Consider the following 26647-nt stretch of genomic DNA (forward strand, 5'->3'; position numbering starts at 1 on the left):
GCCATTGATTCCTATGGGAGACTTTCCGTGGGCCGGGTTGGAGCTGCAGAGTGCCATTGAGCCCTATGGGAGACTTTCCTTGGGCCGGGTTGGAGCTGCAGAGTGCCATTGAGCCCTATGGGAGACTTTCCTTGGGCCGGGTTGGAGCTGCAGAGTGCCATTGATTCCTATGGGAGACTTTCCGTGGGCCGGGTTGGAGCTGCAGAGTGCCATTGAGCCCTATGGGAGACTTTCCTTGGGCCGGGTTGGAGCTGCAGAGTGCCATTGAGCCCTATGGGAGACTTTCCTTGGGCCGGGTTGGAGCTGCAGAGTGCCATTGAGCCCTATGGGAGACTTTCCTTTGGCCGGGTTGGAGCTGCAGAGTGCCATTGAGCCCTATGGGAGACTTTCCTTGGGCCAGGTTGGAGCTGCAGGGTGCCATTGAGCCCTATGGGAGGCTTTCCTTGGGCCGGGTTGGAGCTGCAGAGTGCCATTGAGCCCTATGGGAGACTTTCCTTTGGCCGGGTTGGAGCTGCAGAGTGCCATTGAGCCCTATGGGAGACTTTCCTTTGGCCGGGTTGGAGCTGCAGAGTGCCATTGAGCCCTATGGGAGGCTTTCCTTGGGCCAGGTTGGAGCTGCAGAGTGCCATTGAGTCCTATGGGAGGCTTTCCTTGGGCCAGGTTGGAGCTGCAGAGTGCCATTGAGCCCTACGGGAGGCTTTCCTTGGGCCGGGTTGGAGCTGCAGAGTGCCATTGATTCCTATGGGAGACTTTCCGTGGGCCGGGTTGGAGCTGCAGAGTGCCATTGAGCCCTATGGGAGACTTTCCTTGGGCCAGGTTGGAGCTGCAGAGTGCCATTGAGTCCTATGGGAGGCTTTCCTTGGGCCAGGTTGGAGCTGCAGAGTGCCATTGAGCCCTATGGGAGACTTTCCTTGGGCCGGGTTGGAGCTGCAGAGTGCCATTGATTCCTATGGGAGACTTTCCGTGGGCCGGGTTGGAGCTGCAGAGTGCCATTGAGCCCTATGGGAGACTTTCCTTGGGCCGGGTTGGAGCTGCAGAGTGCCATTGAGCCCTATGGGAGACTTTCCTTGGGCCGGGTTGGAGCTGCAGAGTGCCATTGAGCCCTATGGGAGACTTTCCTTGGGCCAGGTTGGAGCTGCCGAGTGCCATTGAGCCCTATGGGAGACTTTCCTTGGGCCAGGTTGGAGCTGCAGAGTGCCATTGAGCCCTATGGGAGACTTTCCTTGGGCCAGGTTGGAGCTGCCGAGTGCCATTGAGCCCTATGGGAGACTTTCCTTGGGCCAGGTAGGAGCTGCCGAGTGCCATTGAGCCCTATGGGAGACTTTCCTTGGGCCAGGTTGGAGCTGCAGAGTGCCATTGAGCCCTATGGGAGACTTTCCTTGGGCCAGGTTGGAGCTGCAGAGTGCCATTGATTCCTATGGGAGACTTTCCTTGGGCCGGGTTGGAGCTGCAGAGTGCCATTGAGTCCTATGGGAGGCTTTCCTTGGGCCAGGTTGGAGCTGCAGAGTGCCATTGAGCCCTATGGGAGGCTTTCCTTGGGCCAGGTTGGAGCTGCAGAGTGCCATTGAGCCCTATGGGAGACTTTCCTTGGGCCAGGTTGGAGCTGCAGAGTGCCATTGAGCCCTATGGGAGACTTTCCTTGGGCCGGGTTGGAGCTGCAGAGTGCCATTGAGCCCTATGGGAGACTTTCCTTGGGCCGGGTTGGAGCTGCAGAGTGCCATTGAGCCCTATGGGAGACTTTCCTTGGGCCAGGTTGGAGCTGCAGAGTGCCATTGAGCCCTATGGGAGACTTTCCTTGGGCCAGGTTGGGGCTGCAGAGTGCCACTGAGTCCTATGGGAGGCTTCCAAAATCATGCACAGACGGATCAAAGTTGGAAAGGTTTTTCCGCTGTTTACAATCGTTCGGTACGAAAACTTTGTTACTTTCGGATCGCCAATACGATATTATCTTGACTATTCTGATTTTTCGTAAGCATTTTTGTGATATTTGCGATCAGAAATTATTGTATCCAATCCGAATTTTACCCATTTCGGGATTCGAACTCTTGATTTGATGAATGTAGCCCTAAGCCACAATTTTGAGTCAGTCCAGAGCAGGAACATAGCTGAGCTGGGGCAGGATGGTAGAGCGCACAATTTTGCAGAGCTGGGTCTGAATTGAAGGGAGCAGGACTATGGCTGAGGCGTGGTCAGGGCCAAAATCACATAGATTTGTTTCCTAGGAGGGGGCTGGTACAAGTGAGCCAACTATTGGTCCTCTCACGGTGGCTTTCATGGTCAGCTTATCGGCTATATTTTTGTTTTGGATATTATACTTGTCCAAGAAGTCATCCAAGCCTCTTAAAGGCATTTATAGAATTGTGAAGAACCATTTGCGAATGAAAATTCAGTTCTAGTTTAAAAGTTCTAAGCCGCCAATATATTAGCTAGTTTGGTTCAGTATTTTCTTAGAAAAGTGAATGTTATGAGCAATAGAACACATGCCCTATATGAGCATATTGTGTACTCAATATCATCTAAAGCCCATCATTGTCATATATGTACTGCATGCAACTTAGTGCCTTCCATCATATACTAGCTCCGTACAATGTATTATACAAACGACCCCTACAGATTGCATTCACTGCCATGGATAATGATGTGTGCATTAATGTCAGCACCACCCCTACATGCTCTCTGCTCATCCTGGCTGAGTGGATGTGTTAGTGTCAGAGTCCTGTGCTGGTGGATCTGCTGACTCACAACTGGACCCTCTGACCCACCCTAACTGCACCTTTAACCCTTCCCGGTGACCCACTGTTTGGCACAAGTGATGTCACTTCAGAGGCAGGTAAACCAGGTCAGGGGGGGAAATATCTTTTAACTCAAGTAGTTATACCTAGTCAATACCCAGATATGGTATTCCACAGGTACCCAACTGGATGCAGGTCTCAGGGAACAGAAACATTGCTGGCAAGGGAAGCAGTGATGTTAGATTACACAGGTACAGGCAGGAGAAGAATTTAGATAACCAGAATATCCACAGTTGATGTGCAATGCATATATTACAGTTGGGCTTGCTTTGTATGGGTGCGATTATGAACACTTACTGCATACAACAGGACTTTATATGACCTTCTTCAAGGATATACTGTATATATATATTTTCTTAATGGCAGGCAGACTCCATGTTTATCCTGAAAGACATTTGTGTCCTTTTCTGTGAAGGGCATCGCTGTAATATTTAATCTGCAATTGGCACAGGTACAAAAATGTCAATTCTTCTTTTGTTTTGCATGTATTTCAGTTCTATTGTTTGTTACCCTTTACATCCATTTAGTTTTCTGTGTTTGCCTCTGCCCCTACTGCTATTCCTTCTTACTCATTTGTCCCTGCTGTCCCCCTTCCTCCTGCTCATCTGTTGCCTGGCAAGCGGCACACTGCTCCCACTCCATTTGCTTTGGCTCAACTGACAGGTAGTTTCTCATCCTTTATGCTTAGCTGACTGCCACCTGGGAAGACAGTTGTTGGATAACACCCTGGGAGAGATGGGTGGGAATATACAGCCCTTATATGATTCATACAGATAGAGGTATTAATACAAATCCTATGCAACTTTATATGACAAGGTCTTTATACAGTTAAAGGGCTAACTAAAAAGGCTTGTATTGAAAATATTCAAATATCCTTTTGTTTGTTTCATTACAAATGTACGGCCCCTTGTTTAGTTCTTATACTTACATGTGTATACACATTTATTCATCACCTATCACTTAATCTGTTCCTTAAAAAAGTATGAATATTTTTATATGCTGAAATCCAGCTGAAAAACGGTACTTCTTTTTCTGCATCATTTAAAATTCTGGCAAGGGCGGAGGGACAAAAACACTGACATTGCCAGTTTCAGAAGCCAATTCCTCTCCCAGCATCAGAAGAGTTTACTCTTCATCTTCTCATTTGAAATAAGTTCCCCTTTAGAAACAGTGCCTTTCCTGCCACAAGACAAGGTAAGATAGGATTTTGCCTCAGGTGGTGGTAACTGATATTATTCTTACCCAAAAATGTTTATATACAATGCAATTTAGTATCGCTATGCAGAGAGGGGTGGAGCAGGTGGAGGCAAGTGCTCCTGAGTACAAACTATATAATAATGGGGTGCTGTGAGCCAATAAAGACAAGCAAGCGTAGAAGTTGTATGATTTAACATTTTTATTTTCCAGGTTTGGCTTTATTTACCATTTTGTGCATATAAATTGAGGCTGGCATTTGCTCAGTTAAAAGCAGCAGTCCTATGGCAATTACCCCTAGAACAGGCCAGGTGTATACCCCAAATGACTAATTTGGCCCCCCTGCTCTTTACATCACACACATAAAGTCATATAGAAATCGGTTTAATAAGGAGATCCCTGCAGTTTAAATACTGCACATGTAAACTACTCTCCGCAAAATAAAAAAAAGGCATATAAAGTGCACCACAGGGGCAAGCTACTGTTTGGCTTTTAGAAGGCCTACTTTGTTCCCACAAGCCCTTTCTCTATAGGAAGCCATGTAAGACATGGAGCGCTACATGGCCCAGCATCCTCAGTCTGAAGTTTATAGCTTACAGCTAGGCTCTATGCTGCTCCTCTGTCCTCAAAAAGGCAATTATAATAATAGGAATGCACTGAATTTGATACAAATGTTGACTTCTGGGACAATGGTGCACACTCCCACAATCTGCCACCACGGTCGATCTCATCCATTCGCCAAACTCTTTCCTATCCACAAATCAGAACATACCCATCTCAGTAGGAAAAATTTACAGTAGGTAAATTCTGCCCAAGGGTGAGATCCCTGCCACTCCTAACACGCTCTATAGGTGGCTCAAAATAAAGGGAGAAAGAGAAAAACCCACTTGTATGTAAAATTGCCAGCACACCCAGGGCTAGAACTAGGGGCAGGCAGAAGAGCCACCTACCTAGGGTGCAGTGGGGGTGGGGGCATTAGGCAGGTACTTCTGCCTACCCCTGGTCCAGACTCTCTTGCCTCCCCTGCCACTTATCACCACGTGCCCCACCCCCTGCGACGTCACTGCGTGTGCGCATACTGGGGTTGAGGTGGCCGGCCCGGATGCCTAGGGGGCCCAGCCAGCTTGGCCTGCCTCTGAGCACAGCACACCACCACCACCATTGGATGGAAACAGTCTGCTGGAGATTGCGTGTGCCAGCCTTTGGCTGTGAATGACCTTCTAGTTGCAAGAAATGTATTACTACAATATCACTGATGTGTCTTGTGTGGCCATTGCCTTGCAACTGACATTATTAGACTCTTTTTAATAAGGTGCAACAATTTCTTAAAAGGAAGCTATACTCTAGCACAATTTACTATTTTTCATTACCCAAAGCCCCACAATAAAGTGTCAAAGCAAGACTTGTACCCAAAGAACATTCCTTCTCTGCATATCTCCATTTATTGCCAGAGCGGTCGGATAACTAAAAAGAGTTTAATCTATTGCCCACCATACGGTGTTGTTCTCCAAGTATCAGTGGATAATTCCATAACGACAATAAGCATCAATTCAGCTGCACATTAACATACACAGAAAGAATGTTTCATGGATAAACCCTCACCCTGTACTGGCTAATATAATAGTATTAAATATAATCACCACTATTAAGAGGCTACAGTTTCCCTTTAAGTAAAAACCATACTGATGAAATGACAGGGTACTGGTTAAAAGTCTTCAATGAATTCCTATTTATTGCAGTTCCTAAGTCCCTTCAAAGGAGGACTGCTGCTTAACTGGCAGGTAATTGCTGAATAACAAGGCCGGTAATGGTTGTCCTTGCTACTGGGAAAGGTCCCCTCCCACCTCACTCCACCATGAGCGCTTCAGTCACAGAGCAATGCTGTACATTATTACACACCTTATCGGTAGCCAAACATCTCTCCGCTGAGAAACACTGCCCAGCAATTACTGAAGCTCGTGCTTTTTCACAGTGGCAACCTATTTTATTGTTATGGCGAGCTGTGAAAATATCACCTTCTCAGGAACCACTGTAAAACCTGGTAATTACAACAGCTTCTGGATTTGTTCCTGGAGACAGCCATGTTGTGTAACCTAGGCCTTAAAACATAGCTCTTATTACTGAATAGCAGGCTGATACAAATGTCTTAGAGCTCCCGTGCACAATGTGTGTCACCATATTGTCTTTTGGGAAAAGAATGTCAGCATTGCAAGTGACAACACAAAAATCTGTAATTGCACTGGCTGGCAATGGTTTTGCGGTGCGTTTAGCGTGATCCTTGGCCATGTTCTACAGATATAGTCAGTCCTACAGTGCCCTCAGTTCTGTAGACAAAAAAAAAACGAGTATTTGCTTGATTGCACTTACATCCATACTGCATGGAAAGAACAAATAAAGTGGTTACTTGTGCAGTTCAAAGTCACAAAATACAGCATAACTCCTGCCTTTGTTACTGTGCTTTGTAGTATTAATACTGCATTGAAAAAACAAAAAGATAAAATCAGCGGCACACACCCCACGTAGCCTCAACATCAACTGCCAGGCTGGTTGAAAACAGGCTATTGGCTTCACGAAGAACCTTTGGTCTTTTCAGAATTCTGATCCTCAATAAGCTTGTTGTTGTTCCAATTCGAACAATTAAAGATGCAAAAATGTCATAGAACACGTGGAACTAGAGTGAATAATTATAGTTCTCCTCTCGCGTTTGCAGCTCCGCCGTGATAAATAGAAATGTTATAGCAGTTTCCCAGAAGTGATTCTATCACTATTTTTTTTTTTTCTAGAGCTCAATTTGCAACAGAACTGATAAAAAACCTCTTTTTTGTGCTTTACTATGCACAAAGACAAAGTTGATCATGGTCTAGTGCTCCCAGATTTTAAAGCTGCTTCCCAATTCACTGGCGGGAGGGGACAGGGCACTGTGCTTTTGACTTTGAGCTCGTCACTTGAGAAACAGGACACAAGATCAGGACAGTAAAGAGTTAAAATAAAGTGGGGTTGGCAGGATGGGGGATAAGAGGAGACAGGTATGGCAAGGCGTCTGACAGAGGAGACAACTCAAGTCTTGTTCTCATCGTAAATGTCGAGAGAAGGTTCGATAGTGGACAACTCCGTCTCATAGCCCAGGCTTCGGGGGGATAGTGAGTTACGGTGAAAGAAGAGACTACCTGGAAAATTCAAAAAAAAGAATATATTAGTTCACTTTAGTTTGTTCCTCCCAAAAATGAACTGGTGTGCAGAGCAAGCTTTATAACACAAGTACAATACAGACACAAGCAGTTAAAGACACTTTTCTTGCTTTTCAAGAAGTGCTTTCATAGTTCATATTATGATGCCCACATCCCGGCCAGTAGATCTATAGTTCATGGAAATCAAATCTCTGCTGAAGGACCACAATGGGTTTATCAATTGGTTGAAAATGCTTTCATTTTTATATGGGATTATATAGTCAATCAACTCAAATTTAAAGAAACCCTTTATTATAACTGGTGGACCAACATGCACACCGCTCTACAACAGAAATGTATAAAATAAAGTAAGGGAATTCAAATGGCAAAGACCTTTATAATGGAAACCAGAACCAAATCAAGTTGGCATGTGGTCTGTAGGATGAATTACCATTCACAGCAATAAGCTGCCTTCTATGTCTCTGACAAGTAAGGTCTGGGATATCATCTATCATTGCAGGAAGTCTAGTACATTTCTCTTAAAGAGGTTACCTGATATGATGAATAGCATGCAGTTAATAGCCCAGAAACCAAGAATTTTTAAAGAAGGGCAAATGTACATTATCCTACATTTCCTTAGTATCTTTGTATAGTTGCATAATGCCCTACAGGCAATTCTTTTAAAGCTGCCCCCTACATAAGATTTATGGTGGACATGGGATGCCAAGATAGGCAGCCAAATCACATATCTAACCACCTCCACCCATAATCTGTGTATTTTTAGGCATATCTGATCTTATCCTATTAAGCCTAATCGATATGCCATCTCTCTGCTGTCACATTTCAGGGGGCACTGAAGCACTATAAATTGGTACTGCTTGACACCACCAGTACAGGCAGTTCTCTCCCTCTTTTTGAGAAGAGTACTGGTGGTCCCTATAACAGGCAGCAAAAACAGTGTGGGCACTTCTCCACCAGCTGAAATATGCTGACAGAAAAAGAAACTTGTGTGCCATCAGCCTAAGGGCTCCTTTTGCTGGGTTTACCAGCTAGCAGAACAGCCGAAATCTTGTAAGTACCATCAGAAGAAGCACAATATCACCACTGCAGCTTAAGGTCGGCAAATGAGCAGATCTTCTACCGACATGCCCACCTAAGGTGAGCAATACAGTGTTAATTTGATCGTTTGGCCTTGGGCTAAATGTTCAAATTAAGATGGTGGGTATACTATACAGGCTGTTGGCTGAGGACCACATCAACAAGCCGATGCGAGCCCTGATCCAACGGGAAAGTCAAACCTGCCCAATCGAGATTTGGCCAATTTTAACACAATTTGTCAACACATCCACCCCACTCAAACCAGATCTATTTATTTATTATCATACAGGAACTGCAATTAGCTTGTTTTGTGCCACCTATGATCAATTGTGAAACTGGGGAATAATTACAGTTCTATGTAGCTTTCCATGCTAAATAAAGCCAGGAGAACCTAATGTCTCAGATGCTTCAATCAAAATAATTGTTCATTAAAGCAGAACAAGCGTTTGGGCATCTCTACATTTAACAGGTTGTATAGTATAATAGCTCCCACTCATATGAACAAACTCAATCAGGCACAGAAATAACAGATTCTGCCATTATCTCTTTTGCACATTTATAGAAAATAAAAAAAGGAGAACACTGCTAATAAAGTATCTTTCCCTTGTAGCCGGCAATAGTCATGCAAATTAAAGTTGTAAAATGTCTGCAGTTTGTTTTAATAAAAATTCTTAAACCATTAAAGTTATATGTATAATTTTGCCTCTGCTCAGACTTCGAGCACTAAAAGAGAGCAGCCTCCCCAACAGGCTCCTTTTATGACTATATGGACAGAGCCAAACCGAATGCCAGTAAGCACACTTGTATACAGGAAGATGTCATACATGATCCTATGGACAGCCAGAGCCTGGCTCCGTAATGTGATCGAAAAAGTCCAATAATGTAACACTGTGTTCTAGAAAATCCATCTAGAGGTCACCCAGACCAGCCTGAAAATGAATATTCTGCTAACTGCTGCCAAATCCTTGGAGAGATTGCCTCTACTGTGCATGAATTCCTTCCTTTCTAGTGTCATTAAATGTCTAAATGTTATTGTGCTGATTATAGTACAGTATAAAAACAACAAGATAATGTATTTGTTTCAAGGTACATTTTTAATTGGTGTGATAGCAGTGGGTTAAATGATTCTGCTGAATTATTCTAACATGGCAGGTAAGAATGGCTGCCCCATACTCCTCTCAGCTTAACCAAAATGCCCACACAAGCAGAGGTTACTGCAAGTGATAGAACTGGTATAACATAATGCCAATATAGAACATGTGTGAAATCCCTCTGGCCACGTTTCCATGCATTTGCAATGTATACAATATGTTAGGCACACTTGGCACCATTCAGCAGCTGTGGATCCGGAGAAATGCATGCTCAGCTGCCCATCAGTAAATGACTAAGGTTAAAGAACGTCTGAAGCATCAGACTACAGGCCCTCAAAGTGAAGTCAGATCATTATGCTGCAGCGGTGAATCAATTTAATGAAAATCTCCAGGTGCTATGCACATGTAATGTCAAATAATCAGCTTGTATTTCACTTTAATATCCCAAAGCAACTTGCTAATCAGAAACTGAATATTGAGCATGCAGCCGGATGTTTAAACTCTAGGGAACAAAACTAAAAATTCTGTGCATGAAACCTGTACCTGCTACTAGGCTGCATTTTGCAGGGGATTCCTAAAGACCGGTCTCTTGCCCATACTGTCATTGTCTAAGGCTGAAGTTTTCCTACATTTCTCATCATTCCTGTTGTGTTGGTAACTCAGCACAGTGGTACAAAGTTTAACCATATCCAAACTCTTAGGGTTCTGCCACCCAGACACTTCAGCAGTGTGTGGTCAAACAACTTAAATTCCCAGCCACATTAAAAACATTTCTGACTGAAGGCCATCAGCCGCTGCCGGCTTGTGGTAATAGCAGGCTGTATGCCATACTCTATGGGAAATGGCAAGGGGCTATTTTGGTCATTTAAATTGCTGCTGTTGGTCACCTAAACACAGTTTCAGCCAAAGAGCCCTGTGTGCCATAGGCATTAGAAAAATGTTTATTTATTTCTAATCAGTCACAAAGCTGGAATTTTAATGGCCGAGTACACCTGCCAAGGCTGGGGCGGGTATTACAAATTTACTGGCAAAGTAGTTGATGGTAAATTTGTAATACCTTCAAGATAAGGCTCTGGCCTGCCCTCAATCTGCCCTCAATCCACCCCAAACGTACCTTTATTTTTCCCTGGAACATTCCATATACTGCCCTCTGCCCATCGCGCATCATAGCCCCCCTCTTTTACATCACGTCTGCCCCTTTTATGTCACTGCCCGCCCCTTTTTATTCCGTCACCACCACAGGCCTGAAGGTGGTTATATCCCTTTCCATGGATCAGTTCCATCTTCTCATTTCTCTCTTACTCTGAACATTTTTGAGTTCTCTACCCTCATTTCTTCTCTCTGGCTTGCTTGATTATATTTGACAGCAAGTTATGAAAGATTAACATAAAAGGTATGTAAAAAAAGGCCTGGTTATACCGACTAATCCAACTGCACAGTGATATCATTGAATAAAAGTCCTTTCGGCTTAGATTAGAGCATGGTTAAAGGACGGCAAGCAAGATCTGTCACTGTAAGTCCATTGATGTCAAATGTAACTTTCCTTCCCCTAACCAATGACAAAGCCCAAAGATAAATGGATCCTGACACGTCCTTCATTTGTATTTGAGGAGGGAACTTACTGTAGCTTCTCACATCCCTCTATAAATCATATCAGATCATGTTTACATGGAAAACAGTTTTACTCTGTCATGTGAAATCTAACCAACCTTCAAGGAAGAATAGTGTGGATAATGTGTGCTAAATGCATACAGTACGTTCTATTCAACAATATGGTTCAGCTCCAGTAAGAATCTTGGGGCTGCATTTGCCCTACCATCGCATTAGCTGTATCAGTATCCCGGTACAGTTCAATGGAAACAAAACCAATTGAATTTAACTATTTAAGATCTGCTGGTCACCAGCTTCACATCTACTTGAATATCACAACCTTAAGGTCCTGTTCCATTTATGACAATAGATACCTATCATTTATCTGCCACTTTATTAATTCCTTTATGCTAACCAGTAATAGGCCAACTCTTTCATCTTCAAAGGCGCCCAATCAAAATTTTCTGTCCTACCCGATCGATGAGGCGACCAATAACCAAGACTTTTACTGATATCAGTCACTTCTTCTCCCACCATACATGCACTGAATATTGTTTCACACAATAATATCGGTGTACGTATGGCCACCTTAATCCCCTCAGGTGTCAGTGTCCTTACGGTCCATGCTCAGCCAATTGCCTTAAATTACCGTCCTGTAATCTCTTTTTCCAATTGTTCCCTTTGTCATGTTTTTACCATTATTTTGTTGCAGGCCTTCACATATAAATCACCTTTAGTATCCAAGGGATTGTAAGTGTAAAGGCAGAAAAAGATACAACATGTCATGATATCGTCCCACAAGCGAATCAATTGTATCTCCCTTGCTGCCTGTATCATTAGACAAGGTCACTTTGCTCCCCTTCTTCTTCCAGTTTACAGTCCCAACGTTCCCAACACGATCACACACATCATCTTTCTTCTGTTCAACTGCCATGTATAGTTTCAGTATCTATACATTATATGGGCAATAGCATTTATTGCACTTGTGTTTTTATTAGCTATCTGTGGTATAAATCCTATACCCATGATGAGAACATTATATATTAAGTAGGCATGCTAGTGGAGGAAAGAAAGGCTAAGGAAAAATATGGAACTCGTGTCACATCACCTGGCTGTACAAGTCACTAAGGATATGGTTTAAACCCATAATAGTGTCTCTAGATGAAGCTGTTTATATGTGATGTAATACATGTACTTAACCCAAAACCCATGCCATTTAATTATATCCATGATAGATATTACCCTTATTTTTTTAAAGATGCCATTTAGCTGCTCATAATGTGTTTTACCAAGTATGCCGGTTTCATACCATAACTTTTTTTTTTTTTTTTAGAAGGAGCAAATACTATTGACCATCTAAAGGTGGCCATGCACAGGCAGATTTGGGTCCTTCAGAACAGGGCTCCCTCACCGCCAGTGCCGGGCCGCGGGCTGCTTTCTAGTGGGCTGCCTCTGTTCCTGGCCGCGCTGAATATGCACGTATAAAAGCATTGCGCTTATAAAGACATGGGGATTTAGAGGCAACGATCAACACGCCACACATATAGAGGCTCATAGGAAAGCACCGTACGTATAAAGACGTAGTTGAATGCGCTGCATGTATAAAGGCGTAAATGAACGTGCGTGTGTCCTTGGCACAAAAAAGGTTGGGGACAACTGCTTCAGAGCGATTCAGCAGCTTATCTGCCGTGTATGAGGCCCTAGGGTCAAACAGGTTAGCACAATATCACCCACCTTATGTGGGCATATTGGGGGACAGATGCGCTGGTTTAGCGACTTCTTATAGTATATGTCCAGCTTTAGTCCCAGACATGCCCTGGCAAGTGCAGCTATAACACAGGCTACTGCACTAATCAAACACTCTTTATTTACACAGGTAGCTCAGTTTAGACAACTGTAATAATATTAAAAGGATTGTTATAATATTTTAGTTAACCGGCAGAAGAGAGGGCCACATCTACATACTGATGCAGTAAAATATCTGTCGGGAGGTTGTCAGGAAGGGCCATAAACAAGCAGAGAAACTGCCGCCTTGGTCTGAAGGGGCTGAACCAGCAGCTCCAATCTGCCCATGTATGGGTCCCCCCCCCCTTATAACCACCTTGCATTTAAAGTTAAAAAAAAACCCCACAATAATGAAATACTTAATGGAACAAGAACTGCTAAAACTAGAAGTACATCTACAATTATAATGCAATCAGGTTTCATAATTACATGTAAAGTAGTAAAAAAAAATAAACACACCCTACAGGTACATTACCCATTAATATATCCTGGGTATTCTAGTTTACATAAATACATCAGAAAGTGAATGGACTGGCCCTGTCCAACAACAGACTGCTCACTTTCACACATGCACTGTACCTGCAGGGGTTTATTTGCAGTAAGGGTCTGTCTGCAGCCAACTGAACAAACAGTGAATGCTATGGGACTGCTATCGGGGGGCATTTAGCAAGGACCCTTCTACTGCCAGGCAACAAAGTGCTCCCTATCCTGTGATGGCAGGGTGGAGGTATTAGCGGTTTGATGTATAGGGGCCCCGATAGGAAGGCATGATCGGTATTTACACGTGCGTTCTGCCTGCCACCATTCTGCAACTTAGTAGCAGCATTAACTGAGGTTGTACAACTGTCAGCTGTTAAAACTACCAGCTTCATATACAGATGTTCCAGTTTCATCATACAAACCATGCAGATAAATACAGCACTGCCTCCGTTAAACATTTGTTTTCTGCAACTAGTAAAATAATACAATTGCAAGAAGCTGCAGAAATCATGTAAAACAGTAATGAGAGACCATTTAATCCCACAGGGAAGGGTCAGGTTACTGATAACATAGCTGCTTTTCCATTGGTTTGTATTTGATACGTATAAATGCCGGCAAATCTAAACCCCCATTGTACCAGCTGATGGATAATGCCATTACTCCATTAGGATCCTGTTACAAAATCACATTATGGGTTATTATAGCCCATTGCTAAATACTCATGAAATGTTAAATCCATTTAAAAAAAAAAAAAAAAGAGGGCATTATAATTTTATTTCCTAATCTCTATATGATGAGGAATATCTGAAAGAAGAGCTGCTTTAAGAATCCCAGTCCTATGTAAGTACATGTTTTTGACACACCGTTCTTAAAGATGAATTTATTAGAATATTGGACCTAAATCCACCAGGAGTATTTGGTATATTGTTCATTAGTGACCTTTAGTAGTTCACTTTGGTATATTTTCACAATGGCTGAGATATGAGAAACTAAAAGTTCTAAAAAGCAAAAAAAAATTCTACTACAGGTATAGGACCCATTATCCAGAATGCTCGGGACCAAGGGTATGCCGGATAAGGGGTCTTTCTGAAATTTGGATCTCCATACCTTACGTCTGCTAAAAAAATCAATAAAACATTAATTAACCCCAATAGGATTGTTTTGCCTCCAATAAGGATTTATCTTAGTTGGGATCAAGTTCAAGCTACTGTTTTATTATTACAGAGAAAAGGGAATCATTTAACCATTAAATAAACCCAATAGGGCTGTTCTGCCCCCAATAAGGGGTAATTATATCTTAGTTGGGATCAAGTACAGGTACTGTTTTATTATTACAGAGAAAAGGGAATCATTTAACCATTAAATAAACCCAATAGGGCTGTTCTGCCCCCAATAAGGGGTAATTATATCTTAGTTGGGATCAAGTTCAAGCTACTGTTTTATTATTACAGAGAAAAGGGAATCATTTAACCATTAAATAAACCCAATAGGGCTGTTCTGCCCCCAATAAGGGGTAATTATATCTTAGTTGGGATCAAGTACAGGTACTGTTTTATTATTACAGAGAAAAGGGAATCATTTAACCATTAAATAAACCCAATAGGGCTGTTCTGCCCCCAATAAGGGGTAATTATATCTTAGTTAGGATTAAGTACAGGTACTGTTTCATTACTACAGAGAAAAAGGAAATCAGTTTTAAAATTCTGAATTATTTGATTAAAATGGAGTCTATGGAAGACAGGCTGTACTAATTATATAACAGATAATTCCCCCCCCCCAACAGTTATATGCTATGCTTTAATCATTTTGTCTAAACAAAGGCAAGCTATACCATATATGTATGTATGGCACTTTTACCTTCATATCAGTAACAGTATCAGTTTATGAGAGAAGTCTACTGGCTGAAATCAATAAGTGGTCGTCATGGCTTCTCTCTACATGAGTTACTAAATATTATAAACATCCTTTATCCCCCATGGCCCATCCTGTGGCTTTTAAATTCCACACATGCTATTTGAGGACCATATTCTGCAATGATTAATCATTAGGACAAGCAGCACTAAGAGAACAAAGACTCTTTAGAGAGAGCTGCAGGAGGAGAGAGTAAAGCCAACAGAGAGACATATAGGGAAAGTCGTTCACACAAGTAAGCTCTATTATCTTTAAAAAATATTTTTCTATAAATGCAGACTGAAAGACGCGTATGTTAGATTATCTTTGCTTTGATCAAGGCTGACAAGCCATAAATGATTCATTGGACTGAAAACACTCAATACATATTGGAATGGAAGGAAAACCAAGAAACATATGTGCGGAGAACAGACAAACATGGCCCTTGAAAAAACCTTTGCCATGTTTGTACTTTTGTGATTTCCCAGAGCTATTCACTATTCACAGCCAAACCTTCCTTAAGTACAAGTTTATGCCATAATATAAAGACTCATTGTCCTGATAAGAGAGAGTCAGGTGGTTATGTAATAAAAGGCACTAAATTTGCCCAGGAGCAGTAACCCCTAGCAACCAATCAGCAGGTAGAATTACCTGGTCACCCGTTTAAAAGCAAACATTTTATTGGTTTCTATGGGTTCCTGCAACTAGGCAAACGTTGTGCCTTTTATTACATATGGGAGGAATATGTCTTTATAGTCAACAACAGCTTTATAGTCAACAACAGCTCTAGAACAGGGTGATTACTACAGAACCACAATCTCTGTTCAATACAGGTCTGTCTGTGGCACCTTACAGCCCCCCTGGCATTCCCAGTACACAGAGGCACAAACAGCCCCCCCAGCCCAATAAATAGTGACTGTCTGTGGCACATTACAGCCCCCCTGGCATTCCCAGTACCCAGAGGCACAAACAGCCCCCCAGCCCAATAAATAGTGACTGTCTGTGGCACCTTACAGCCCCCCTGGCATTCCCAGTACCCAGAGGCACAAACAGCCCCCCCCAGCCCAATAAATAGTGACTGTCTGTGGCACCTTACAGCCCCCCCTGGCATTCCCAGTACCCAGAGGCACAAACAGCCCCCCCCAGCCCAATAAATAGTGACTGTCTGTGGCACCTTACAGCCCCCCCTGGCATTCCCAGTACCCAGAGGCACAAACAGCCCCCCCAGCCAAATAAATAGTGACTGTCTGTGGCACCTTACAGCCCCCTGGCATTCCCAGTACCCAGAGGCACAAACAGCCCCCCCCAGCCCAATAAATAGTGACTGTCTGTGGCACCTTACAGCCCCCCTGGCATTCCCAGTACCCAGAGGCACAAACAGCCCCCCCAGCCAAATAAATAGTGAGTGTCTATGGCACCTTACAGCCCCCCTGGCATTCCCAGTACCCAGAGGCACAAACAGCCCCCCCCAGCCCAATAAATAGTGACTGTCTGTGGCACCTTACAGCCCCCCTGGCATTCCCAGTACACAGAGGCACAAACAGCCCCCCCCCCAGCCCAATAAATAGTGACTGTCTATGGCACCTTACAGCCCCCCTGGCATTCCCAGTACACAGAGGCACAAACAGCCCCCCCCCCAGCCCAATAAATAGTGACTGTCTATGGCACCTTACAGCCCCCCTGGCATTTGCCTGAAGCCACAGGTTGCCAGTCCAGCTTTAGGTTTAACATTAAGAGGAGATTATAGCTCAATCCTGGGGCATCTGAATGAGGAGCCATATTGATTAACAGGCACAAGGGAGCAGAGTAGGGGACGCGAGTCTGGGAGGAATCTGTGCCTGTTCTGTATAACGGTACCTGCACACTAAAGTCTTTATGCGGTTAAAGAGAGAGGTGCAATCGGGCAACAAAGCAAGGAAGTGTGCTACTCGGCTCCTTAGCACAACACACAGCTGTGTAACCAAGAGCATATGCAGAGCACAATCTGCGCCTCTTTATCTGAATGCGGCCAACTCAACGGGCTGTTAGAGCGAGGGCAGGTTAATCACTGGTGCAGCCATTTTACTGACCCATCTGTGCTCAAGTGCAGACACGGCATCCGGAAATATCGCTTTTTTTCAAAAGCCAAAAGGCCTTGTGCATTCATAATGTAATAAATGCAGATAGAATGCATTGCTAATTGCAGCCTTCATTAAATCCAAGCAATTGCCATTAATATCAGATCATCATTTTTAGCTCATTAAAAAGAAATTGTCTCCTGTCACCTTATAGGATAAGTAAACCTTTAAATTACTTTGATGTAAAATGAATGAGAGTGCTAAGCAGTGTTTCTCTACAGCGAGGGCCTTGTAGGGGAAGTTGTCAGGATAAAGAAAGATGGCTGATCTGATGTTCTTCTGGTTAGGGAAATCATTAGATTTCCCCCATCTTTCCTAACCAGAACATCGGCCCAACCCTCTTTCTTCTGACAACTTCCTCAACAATGTCCTGGACTATTTTTATGTTCCAACAGTGACCAGCAGGTGTCAGTGTTGTAACGAAATGCATTCATATTAACAGAACTTTTAAACCTTAATATCTTGGTATTAACAAAAATGTGATTAATGAATGTAAATTGCAAAAGTCCTTAGAATAGCGCATTCAGGCTGGTACATAATGTTTAGGAGCAGTAAAGAACAACTGAAAAGTCACCAAAAGACTGTATTTGTGCCTGACAGCAATGGGGCCGATACATCAGATATCTAACAGGGGAGTAACGAAGGATTACTGTGTTCCACACTCGATTAGAAAAGTTTTAGAGACTAGTAACATAGTATTGGGAAAAGGTTATATTTTGTGCATGGTGTGATATATCTCACATTCAGCAACAAACAGCAGAACAAATTTAAAGGGATACTGTCATGAAAAAAACACGTTTTTTCCCCAAAATGCATCAATTAATAGAGCTTCTCCAGCAGAATCCTGCATTGTAATCTGTTTTTAAAAAAACACAGATTTTTTAATATTTAATTTTGAAATTTCACATGGGGCTAGCCATATTCTTCATTTCCCAGGGTGCCACAGCCATGTGACCTGTGCTCTGATAAACTTCAGTCACACTTTACTGCTGAGCTGCAAACTGGAGTGATATCATTCCCCCTCCCAGCAGCTGATCGGCAGAACAATGGGAAGGGAGCAAGATAGCAGCTCCCAGTAGATATCAGAATAGCACTCAATAGTAAGAAATCCAAGTCCGGCTTGGGACTCCTCCAGTTACATGGGAGTAGCAGAAATAATAGGTTACCTGAAAGCAGTTCTAATGTGTAGCGCTGGCTCCTTCTGAAAGCTCAGACTCAGGCAGAATGCACTGAGATGGCACCTACACACCAATATTACAGCTAAAAAAAAATACATTTTTCGCTTCAGAATAACATTGTAAAATGGTAAAGAGAATTATTTGCTATGTAAACAGTGTCATTTAGAAATAAAAAGTATCCCATAAAAATAGGATGGGAAATGCAGCAGCTACTGCTAAGTTTCAATAATCAAAATAAATACCAATACAATTACATTAAATGAGGCATCAGTGGGGTATAGGTTTTTAAATATTTATTTCAAAGAAAAACCATAAACTAGCTCTGTAAGTGAAGAAGAGGGACAACAAAAGCAATATGGTATCAAGGAGGATACCTTAAGGGTACTACCCCCTTAGCTCAATCAGCAACCAAGCTAAAACCCAAAGAGCTAAAATCCTTCAAAACTATATATAGCTTATACAGACTATAAAGTGCAATGTCTAGTGCATAATGGGACAGGTGAGGATGGTAGATGAAGATGAATTTGGGAGCGGCCCAGGGCACTGAAGGGTCTGGTTGCGGGTGGCCTAATTTGCACACAAAGGACAGAGGGTGCTAGTATGGAGGGACCCATGGCACCCGACTCGAGTATAAGCCAAGGGTGACTTTTTCAGCACATTTTGGGTGCTGCAAAACTAGGCTTATACTCAAGTATATACAGTAAAAATATCATTTGAAACAGTTCCCTAAGCCCCGCCCTGCTTTATCTTATCACAGGATTGTAGGGATGTATAGATTTTTGTTTTCCCTTCTCGTACACTGTAAGGAGAAGAAGGCTGTATTATTAACGTGGATGTAAAAAGCTTTCATGGATGAAAGCAAAAGAAAAACAAAGCAAAGAAAGATTTGGCGCTGACTTCTACATGACTGACAGCTTTTAGATGCCATATTTTTTCTTTTGGGTTTGTTGCAGTTTTGACACATAATGAATGGAGAAAAAAAAATTGTTTTTTTTCTGCAAAAAATTTGTATCTCTGCAGAAAAAGAAAATCGTGAAAAAATATAAAATACGAATGTTAGTAAATTTCTGGATGGGTGCGCACTCCAAACACAGGAGGTGGTGGTTAAGAAAACATATTTCTTTTTACTGATCTAGGAACTACTGTTATTTATAGCTATAGAGGTTACATTTATAGAGCAGCGCTCCTCATAAAGGTCGATAAGTCTTGGGTTATTCTGTGACTGAGCGATTTCCCAATGTGCAGCTATTCAGGATGTCATTGGATCACATGTAGATTCAAACAATTATTATTATTAACATTTATTTGTAAAGCGCCAACATATTCCGCAGCGCTGTACAATAAGTGATAATGGATCATTATCCACCTTTATTCACTATCAAACCTTACTGATGGCCGATGGACCTGTCAAGCTGACCTAGGGATGGTGGGATTAGGTCTGTATTAGGCAAGAATGTTTATAAATGTAATTTATATGTTTATTATCAATGAACATATATTCCTTTTTTTTTTTACAAAACACATCAGGTTATAGAGCTCCTCCAACAGAATCCAGTGCTGAAATCTGTTTTTTAAAGAGCAAACATATTTTATATTTAATTTTGAAATTTCATATGGGGCTAGCCATATTCTTCATTTCCCAAGGTGCCACAGCCATGTGACCTGATAAACTTCAGTCACACTTTACTGGCGCGCTGCAAATTGTAGTGTTATCAACCCCCCTCAGCAGAACAATGGGAAGGGAGCAAGATAGCAGCTCCCAGTAGGTATCAGAATAGCACTCAATAGTAAGAAATGCAAGTCCGGCTTGGGACTCCTCCAGTTACATGGGAGTAAGATAAACAATAGGTTACCTGAAAGCTCAGACTCAATGCGAGATGGTGCCAACACACCAATATTACAACAACAACCAAAAATATATTATTGGTTCAAAAATTAAATGGTAGAGTAAATTATTTGCTACGTAAACAGTGTAATATAGTAATAATAAAGTAACATATGAAGTTTTGCATATGCAGTGATGGTAAGTACATGGCGTTCCTTTTCTTTCTTTCTTTTAATCATGGCTGCCAAAAGCCGGCAGATGTTTAGATGGGACATACAGAGTTTTTGCAGGCTGAGAGAAGTCATTGGGCTTTGTACGCTATGCTTCCTGGTCACATGACAGTAATATATTATAACACCCCCATACTGAAGTAAATTACATAACAGTAGCTCCCTTTGTCTTAGGCTGTTGAAGGTTAAAGTAATATTACATATACATCATTCTTATGGAGAGATTAAATATTAAACATTTTAATAATCGTTCTGATTTATATTTGTAGCCGTTGCATTTCAGCAATACCAACATATGTAAATGGGAAGGAGAAAAAAACCTAAACCCAAACATAAGGTCGACAAGTTAGGTTGGAATATGTTGATATAGTAGCAGGCTGTTTAGATGACATTTCTTAATTAGCAACCATCGAGGGTTAAAGTGCATGCAAGCGGCTGCCTGTTTCACAGCAAGTGTCAGTTCTTTCCATGCAGAATGGAATGACTGAGATGCCATAAATATGAGAAAATAAGTCAACACAAACAGTGTAGGTTTGTTTATATCTGTTTAATTAGACATTAACTTGTCAATTGAAGCTTTGGCACTGAAATGAGAGCAATAAAACAAAATATTCTTATTTGAAACAAAAATAGATTCTGACGCTTGTTAAATCATGGGTGGAAATTTGAATTTCGTGTCTTCTGCGAACGCGTTGCATCACGACCACTCGACTCTGGAAGGAGAGCAGAGAAAAGAAAGGGTGAGAACAAGAAAATGAAATCCATTTTGTAAACCATAAACACTGTATGGGCTGTAGTTCCCGGTGCAACTGTTGCATTTAGTTATAGATGCATTCAACAGCAAGAGATGTTTGCAAATGCAAGTCTCTCGGTGAGACACCCATAGCAAGACTTAAGGTCCCCATATACGGGCCGATAGTAGCTGCTGATATCAGTCCCTTAGACCAATTCGGCAGGTAATTGGCCCGTGTATGGGCACTACCGACGGGCCTGCCCGACAGATATCTGGCCTGAAATCGGCCAGATCTCGATCGGGAAGGTTAGAAAATCTAGTTGGATCGGGGACCGCATCGGCTCGTTGATGCGGTCCCTGGACCGACTTTGCCTATACCCGTCGTTATAATTCAATCGTTTGGCCCCAGGGCCAAACGACTGAATTACCCTGGATTCTCCCGATATCGCCCACCCGTAGGTGGGGGATATCGGGAGAAGATCCGCTCACTTGGCGACATGGCCAAACGAGCAGATCTTATGCTGTATGGGGACCTTAACATATAATGGGCTTATGTAAGAAAAGGCACCGATCAGCGAGAAGCATTTACTGGTCGCCTGTTAAAAGAAAACATCTTATTGGTTGCTATGGGTTACTGCTCCTGGGCAAACTTGGTGCCTTTTATTACATATGGGGGTTACGAGTATCATGTGGTATGGGCCAAGAACAGTCCAAGAAAAAAAACATTTGCGGTGATGTTGGGATCAAAGGCCTCTTTCTGCTGCATAAAGGAGAAGAAACAGTATCAAACAAACTTACTAGCTGTAAAAATTATTGCAGCATTTTGGGGGGTTTTCTACGCAAATTTAGCCCAATCAGGATCAAACTGGCCCAGTAGAAAACGCCACCCAACTTCTCTGGCACCCTTAGGCCCATGGGTGGGGTGGGGCAGGGTGAGGCCAGAAAGGTGGGCCCTTTGATTGTGTTTTCTGGTGGGCCCCACGTCCCCCAGTCTGAAACTGATCAGCTACCATCTTTACTTTCTACAACATTTCCCCCAAGCTTGAAAGAACTAGCATGCACAATTTTTATCCACCCTCTTGAACCCCATGGATTCATCAAAACAGAGAGCTGTCGGCATGGATCAGCTACAAATATGGCGCTATGTTGGCTGCGTAATGAACCCTTTGTCGGGTAAGTATGTGACCTGTATGCCATCGCTAAAAACAATCAGGATTCAGGGAGCATGCCCAGGGTTTGGGATGATTCCTGCTCTCGGCTGGGCCGGATTATTTCCTTACAATAAAGGGAATGTGCTGATGGCATTCTGCTTGCAATATCGCAGAGGCAATGTAAAATGGCCACACCATAAAGCTGTACAGTGAGTTTAAGCAAAACCTTTTACTTCATGCTGCTGAGGTCAGATTAAATAATGCCTGTCCTTGTCCTTTAAATCTGGTAGGGAAAAGCAGTGAAAGTATTGTGTATCACCATGGACAAGCAGTCACTGCTGTGGTCACTAGATGCCATGACGTACCCATAATTCTCTGCTTATAAGGACAAACTTTAAAATGAGGTAAAACATACTAAGTGTAATGGGTTAATTCAGATTTGTCTTTTTTTTTCAAATTTTGAATCATAATTATACCTCATGAAATGACCATGTCAATGAGCAGCAATAAAATGTATATTATCCTAGCAGTATAATGTATAGTCAATCTTTTTATATACCTTTAAAATAGCATTATGGAGAGAGGTGCTCTTATCTATATGGACAGCTCATTTCATTAGTGCGCAGGCTAGGCACTCAGAATGAGAACTGTGTATTGATTCCCTAACGTAACAGGGCTGATGGACTTGCAGCAGTTTATCATAAGCAAGAAGGACCTGCAAGCATCATGATTCATAAAGGACGGACACTTCAGAAAGCTGAAGCTTTATTTTAGAAAACGAGCTTGAATCCATTCATGCCTTAGGAACCTCACTTAGCGAGGCAGTTGAAAAGCAATTTGGAAAGTCTCTGCGGCGCTATTCTGGGTGGAAAGATCTACTCTCGTTTTTAAAACTCTTGCACTGGCTTATGATGAAATTACAAACAGGTCACGTGCCGATCTATCTTCTGGTGCATTCACACACACACGTGCACAAAAATGTGTAAATATAAATAAGCATAAACATGCAACAAAACAGCATCTATTTTCAGTTTTTCTTTTTTGCTTATAGATGTGACAGAGTTAATGTGTATTAAGGAGTGAAAAAGCTGTATTTTTTGTTAATGTTCTGCTTTTTTATTCTACTGCGTGGGCGTCAGGTTTTAAAGAAAAAAGAAGCAGGAGAAGAGGTTCACAGGTACCCCAGGCCGGGGCAGGAGCACCAGCCCAGGTTATCAGTGGGGGGTGCCTAACATTTGGCATCAGGTAAGGGATTACAGTTGGTGGGGGTGCCTAACATTTGGCATCAGGTAAGTGATTACAATTGGTGGGGGTGCCTAACATTTGGCATCAGGTTAAGGTGCCCATACACGTGAAGATTCACTTGCTTGGCGAGGTCCCCAAGCGAGTGCGGATCTTCACCCAATATCCCCACCTACGGATGGCCGATATCGGGGAACATGTAGGCTAATTCGATCGTTTGGCCCTGGGGCCAAACGATCGAATTATAATGGCGGCTATGGGGCAGTCAATTCGGAGACTGCATCAACGAGCCCATGTAGTCCCCGATCCGACTGAATCTTTTAACCTGCCCAATCGATATCTGGCCAATTTCAGGCCAGATTTCGGTCAGGTACGGAAGTCGTTTCTGCCCCTACACGGGCCGATAAGCTGCCGAATCGGTCCAAGGGACCAATATCGGCAGCTACAATCGGCCCGTGTAATTACAATTGGTGCTGGTGCCTAACATTTGGCATCCCCGGTAACTGAAACTTAAGGGTTATGGCACACAGTGAGACTTTCTGCTCTACAGCGGCTGAATAGTCTCCTGAAAATGCTTTCCCCCTGGCATTAATGTAAATTCATGTAAAGTTTTGGGCTACTAGTGATTTACATTAATACCAATGGGAAGGCATTTTCAGGAGATTAGTTGCCAGCAGTAGAGCAGATTTACTATGGACAACGAATCCCCATGTGTGCCATCCCCATTAAGCAGTGATCCCCAACCAGGGGTTCGTGAGCAACATTTTACCACCCCCTTTGGTGTTGCTCCCAGGGGCCTCAGAGCAGGTGCCCATTTTTACATTTCTGGCTTGGAGACAAGTTTTGGGAGCACAGAGACACAGTTTTATTTCAAGCAGAGCCTCCTGTAGGCTAGCAGTCCCCATGGGGCTACCAAATAGCCAATCACAGCCCTAATTTGGCACCCCAAATAATTTTTTCATGCTTGTGTGGCTCACCGACACTTTTTACATCTGAGTTAGGTTCACAAGTAAAAAAGGTTGGGGATCCCTGCTCTAAACCATCACCACTACTATACAAGGTTGCTTGTTTGAGGTTATCAGGCAACAACCCAGGAGTCTATACAAGGGGCTCCTTTTACTTCCTTGATTTATTTTGCAAAATGACACTCCTTATAATTGTGTTGCTTTAGGACAAGGAAAGGCAAAGTCACTTGGGGGTGCCAAAATGTTAGGCACCCCCAAGTGACTTTAATCGCTTACCTTGTACCCCAGGCTGGTGCCCCTGTTAGGAGAAAACAGCACCAGCCCGGGGTACATGGAGTGCTTCCTCCTTCCTGTATCGCTGCGCGCGCATGCACAGTACAGTGAATAGTGGAACTTTAACAGAGAAGTCGGCTTTTCACTCTACTGCGCATGCGCCGGTCCCGGGAATTTGCCGGCAAAACGAAGGTGGAAGGAGGAAGCGCTGCAGCTACCCCGGGCTTGTGCTGTTTTCTCCTAACAAGGGCACCAGCCTGGGGTACAAGGTAAGCGATTTAAGTCACTTGGGGGTGCCTAACATTTTGGCACCCCAAGTGACTTAGCCTTTCCTTCTCCTTTAAAGGGGCAGTATCAACATGAGAAACAGGACTCAGTGAAATTCATTCTGCCTATTCTTTGCCGTGTCACCCAATGGTTCCTCCCTTGGACCATGGCCTGATAGGTTTGATTTGATACTTGCTGCCTCCCTTGCAATCAGATAAGTTAGTTTTAATAGGAGTAATGGCAGAAGAACAAAAGCCCATTATGAGGACAGTTTATTTGTAATCAAATTATCTAATTCGCAAGAACCAGAAATTTGCCCATAATGGTCCTCCATTTTAAAGGCTTTATCATATCTGGAAAAGCTACATTGCCCAAAATAAAAAATAAAGTCTATAAATGGGACAAATGTGCATATTTTCTAAATTATTTAGCATTTTTCACTCAGTGAATTAAAGTAGTTGTTCACCTTTAAATTAACTATTAGTATGATGCAGAGTGTGCCATTCTCAGACAGGTTACAAGTGGTCTTCCTTTTGTATTATTTGTGTTTTTTTTAATCATTTTCCTTTTTGTTCTGCAGCTCCCCAGTTTGGAATTTCAGCTGCTATCTGGTTTCTAAGGCCTGATTTAACCTAGCAACCAGGCAGTGGCTCGAAAGAGAGACAGAAATATGAATAGAGGGCTAGTTTGGAATTTCAGCACCTACCTGGTTGCTAGGGTCTAATTTAACCTAGCAACCAGACAGAAATATGAATAGAGGAGGGCCTAGAGCAGGGGTGGGCAAACTACGGCCCGCGGGCCACATCCGGCCCCTTTGCCTTTTTAATCCGGCCCGCCGACGACGCCAAGTCTCATCACGCGAGACTTGGTGTCATTGGCGTGCCGGAATTAAAGAGAGAAGGGGGCCCGCCCTGGCCCGGGGGTGAGTAAATGTGGCCCGTGAGCCAAAAAGTTTGCCCACCCCTGGCCTAGAGTAAAGAAAATAATTCAAAAACTATAAAAAAACAAATACATAAAAAATGAAGACAAACTGAAAAGTTGCTAAGAACAGGCCATTCTATATTCTATAACATACTAAAAGTTAACCTGAAGATGAACCGCCCTTTTAACAGCAAAACAGATATTAACAGCAAAGCAGAGGGCAGTGTTAAATACATTTTCATGGTTTAGGATGAAAGGAACACACAGTGAATGCTGAGCTGCTTTAACACAAACATGAAACTGTGTATTTAGAAAACAAAAAGGAGTTGTTACTTACTCTGTGGCATACAAGCTAGCCGTGGCTTTGATGATCATGTAGCAGAGAGTAAGGGCGCTGAGGAGGCCGAAGCTGGCAATGATAAACCATTCTTCTGTTGACAAAGGAAATGGGAAGGAGTCACTCTCGACAACAATTGCAGGAGCAAGGCCAACATATGAGTCCTATGCCCAAGGGCGGAAGTGAACGAGAGAGAGGCAAGCTGTGGCGGCCAAACCACAGGTATGGATCAAATGGGACGGAAAGCAGAGATTAATAGCATTACTTGTTGGAGAGAGAGAGAAGAGCAGAATTAGAGAGACAGGGAAATGATGGACGCAG

General features: G+C 42.9%; 1 protein-coding gene across 2 annotated transcripts in view; it reads right to left on the reverse strand.

The window, feature by feature from the left end:
* Window positions 1-4170: 4170 nt before the first annotated feature.
* The window catches only part of rnf130 (ring finger protein 130), a 134853-nt gene continuing 112376 nt past the window's right edge, over window positions 4171-26647 (reverse strand). The window contains 2 exon segments of one of the 2 annotated variants that reach the window (NM_001114240.1): window positions 20966-21150; window positions 26327-26420. In NM_001114240.1, coding sequence (NP_001107712.1) covers window positions 21135-21150; window positions 26327-26420 — 110 coding nt within the window. In that variant the 3' untranslated portion in view covers window positions 20966-21134. 2 annotated transcript variants of the gene reach the window in all.

The sequence above is a fragment of the Xenopus tropicalis genome, chromosome 3 (genome assembly GCF_000004195.4).
Source record: "Xenopus tropicalis strain Nigerian chromosome 3, UCB_Xtro_10.0, whole genome shotgun sequence".
Taxonomy (NCBI): domain Eukaryota; kingdom Metazoa; phylum Chordata; class Amphibia; order Anura; family Pipidae; genus Xenopus; species Xenopus tropicalis.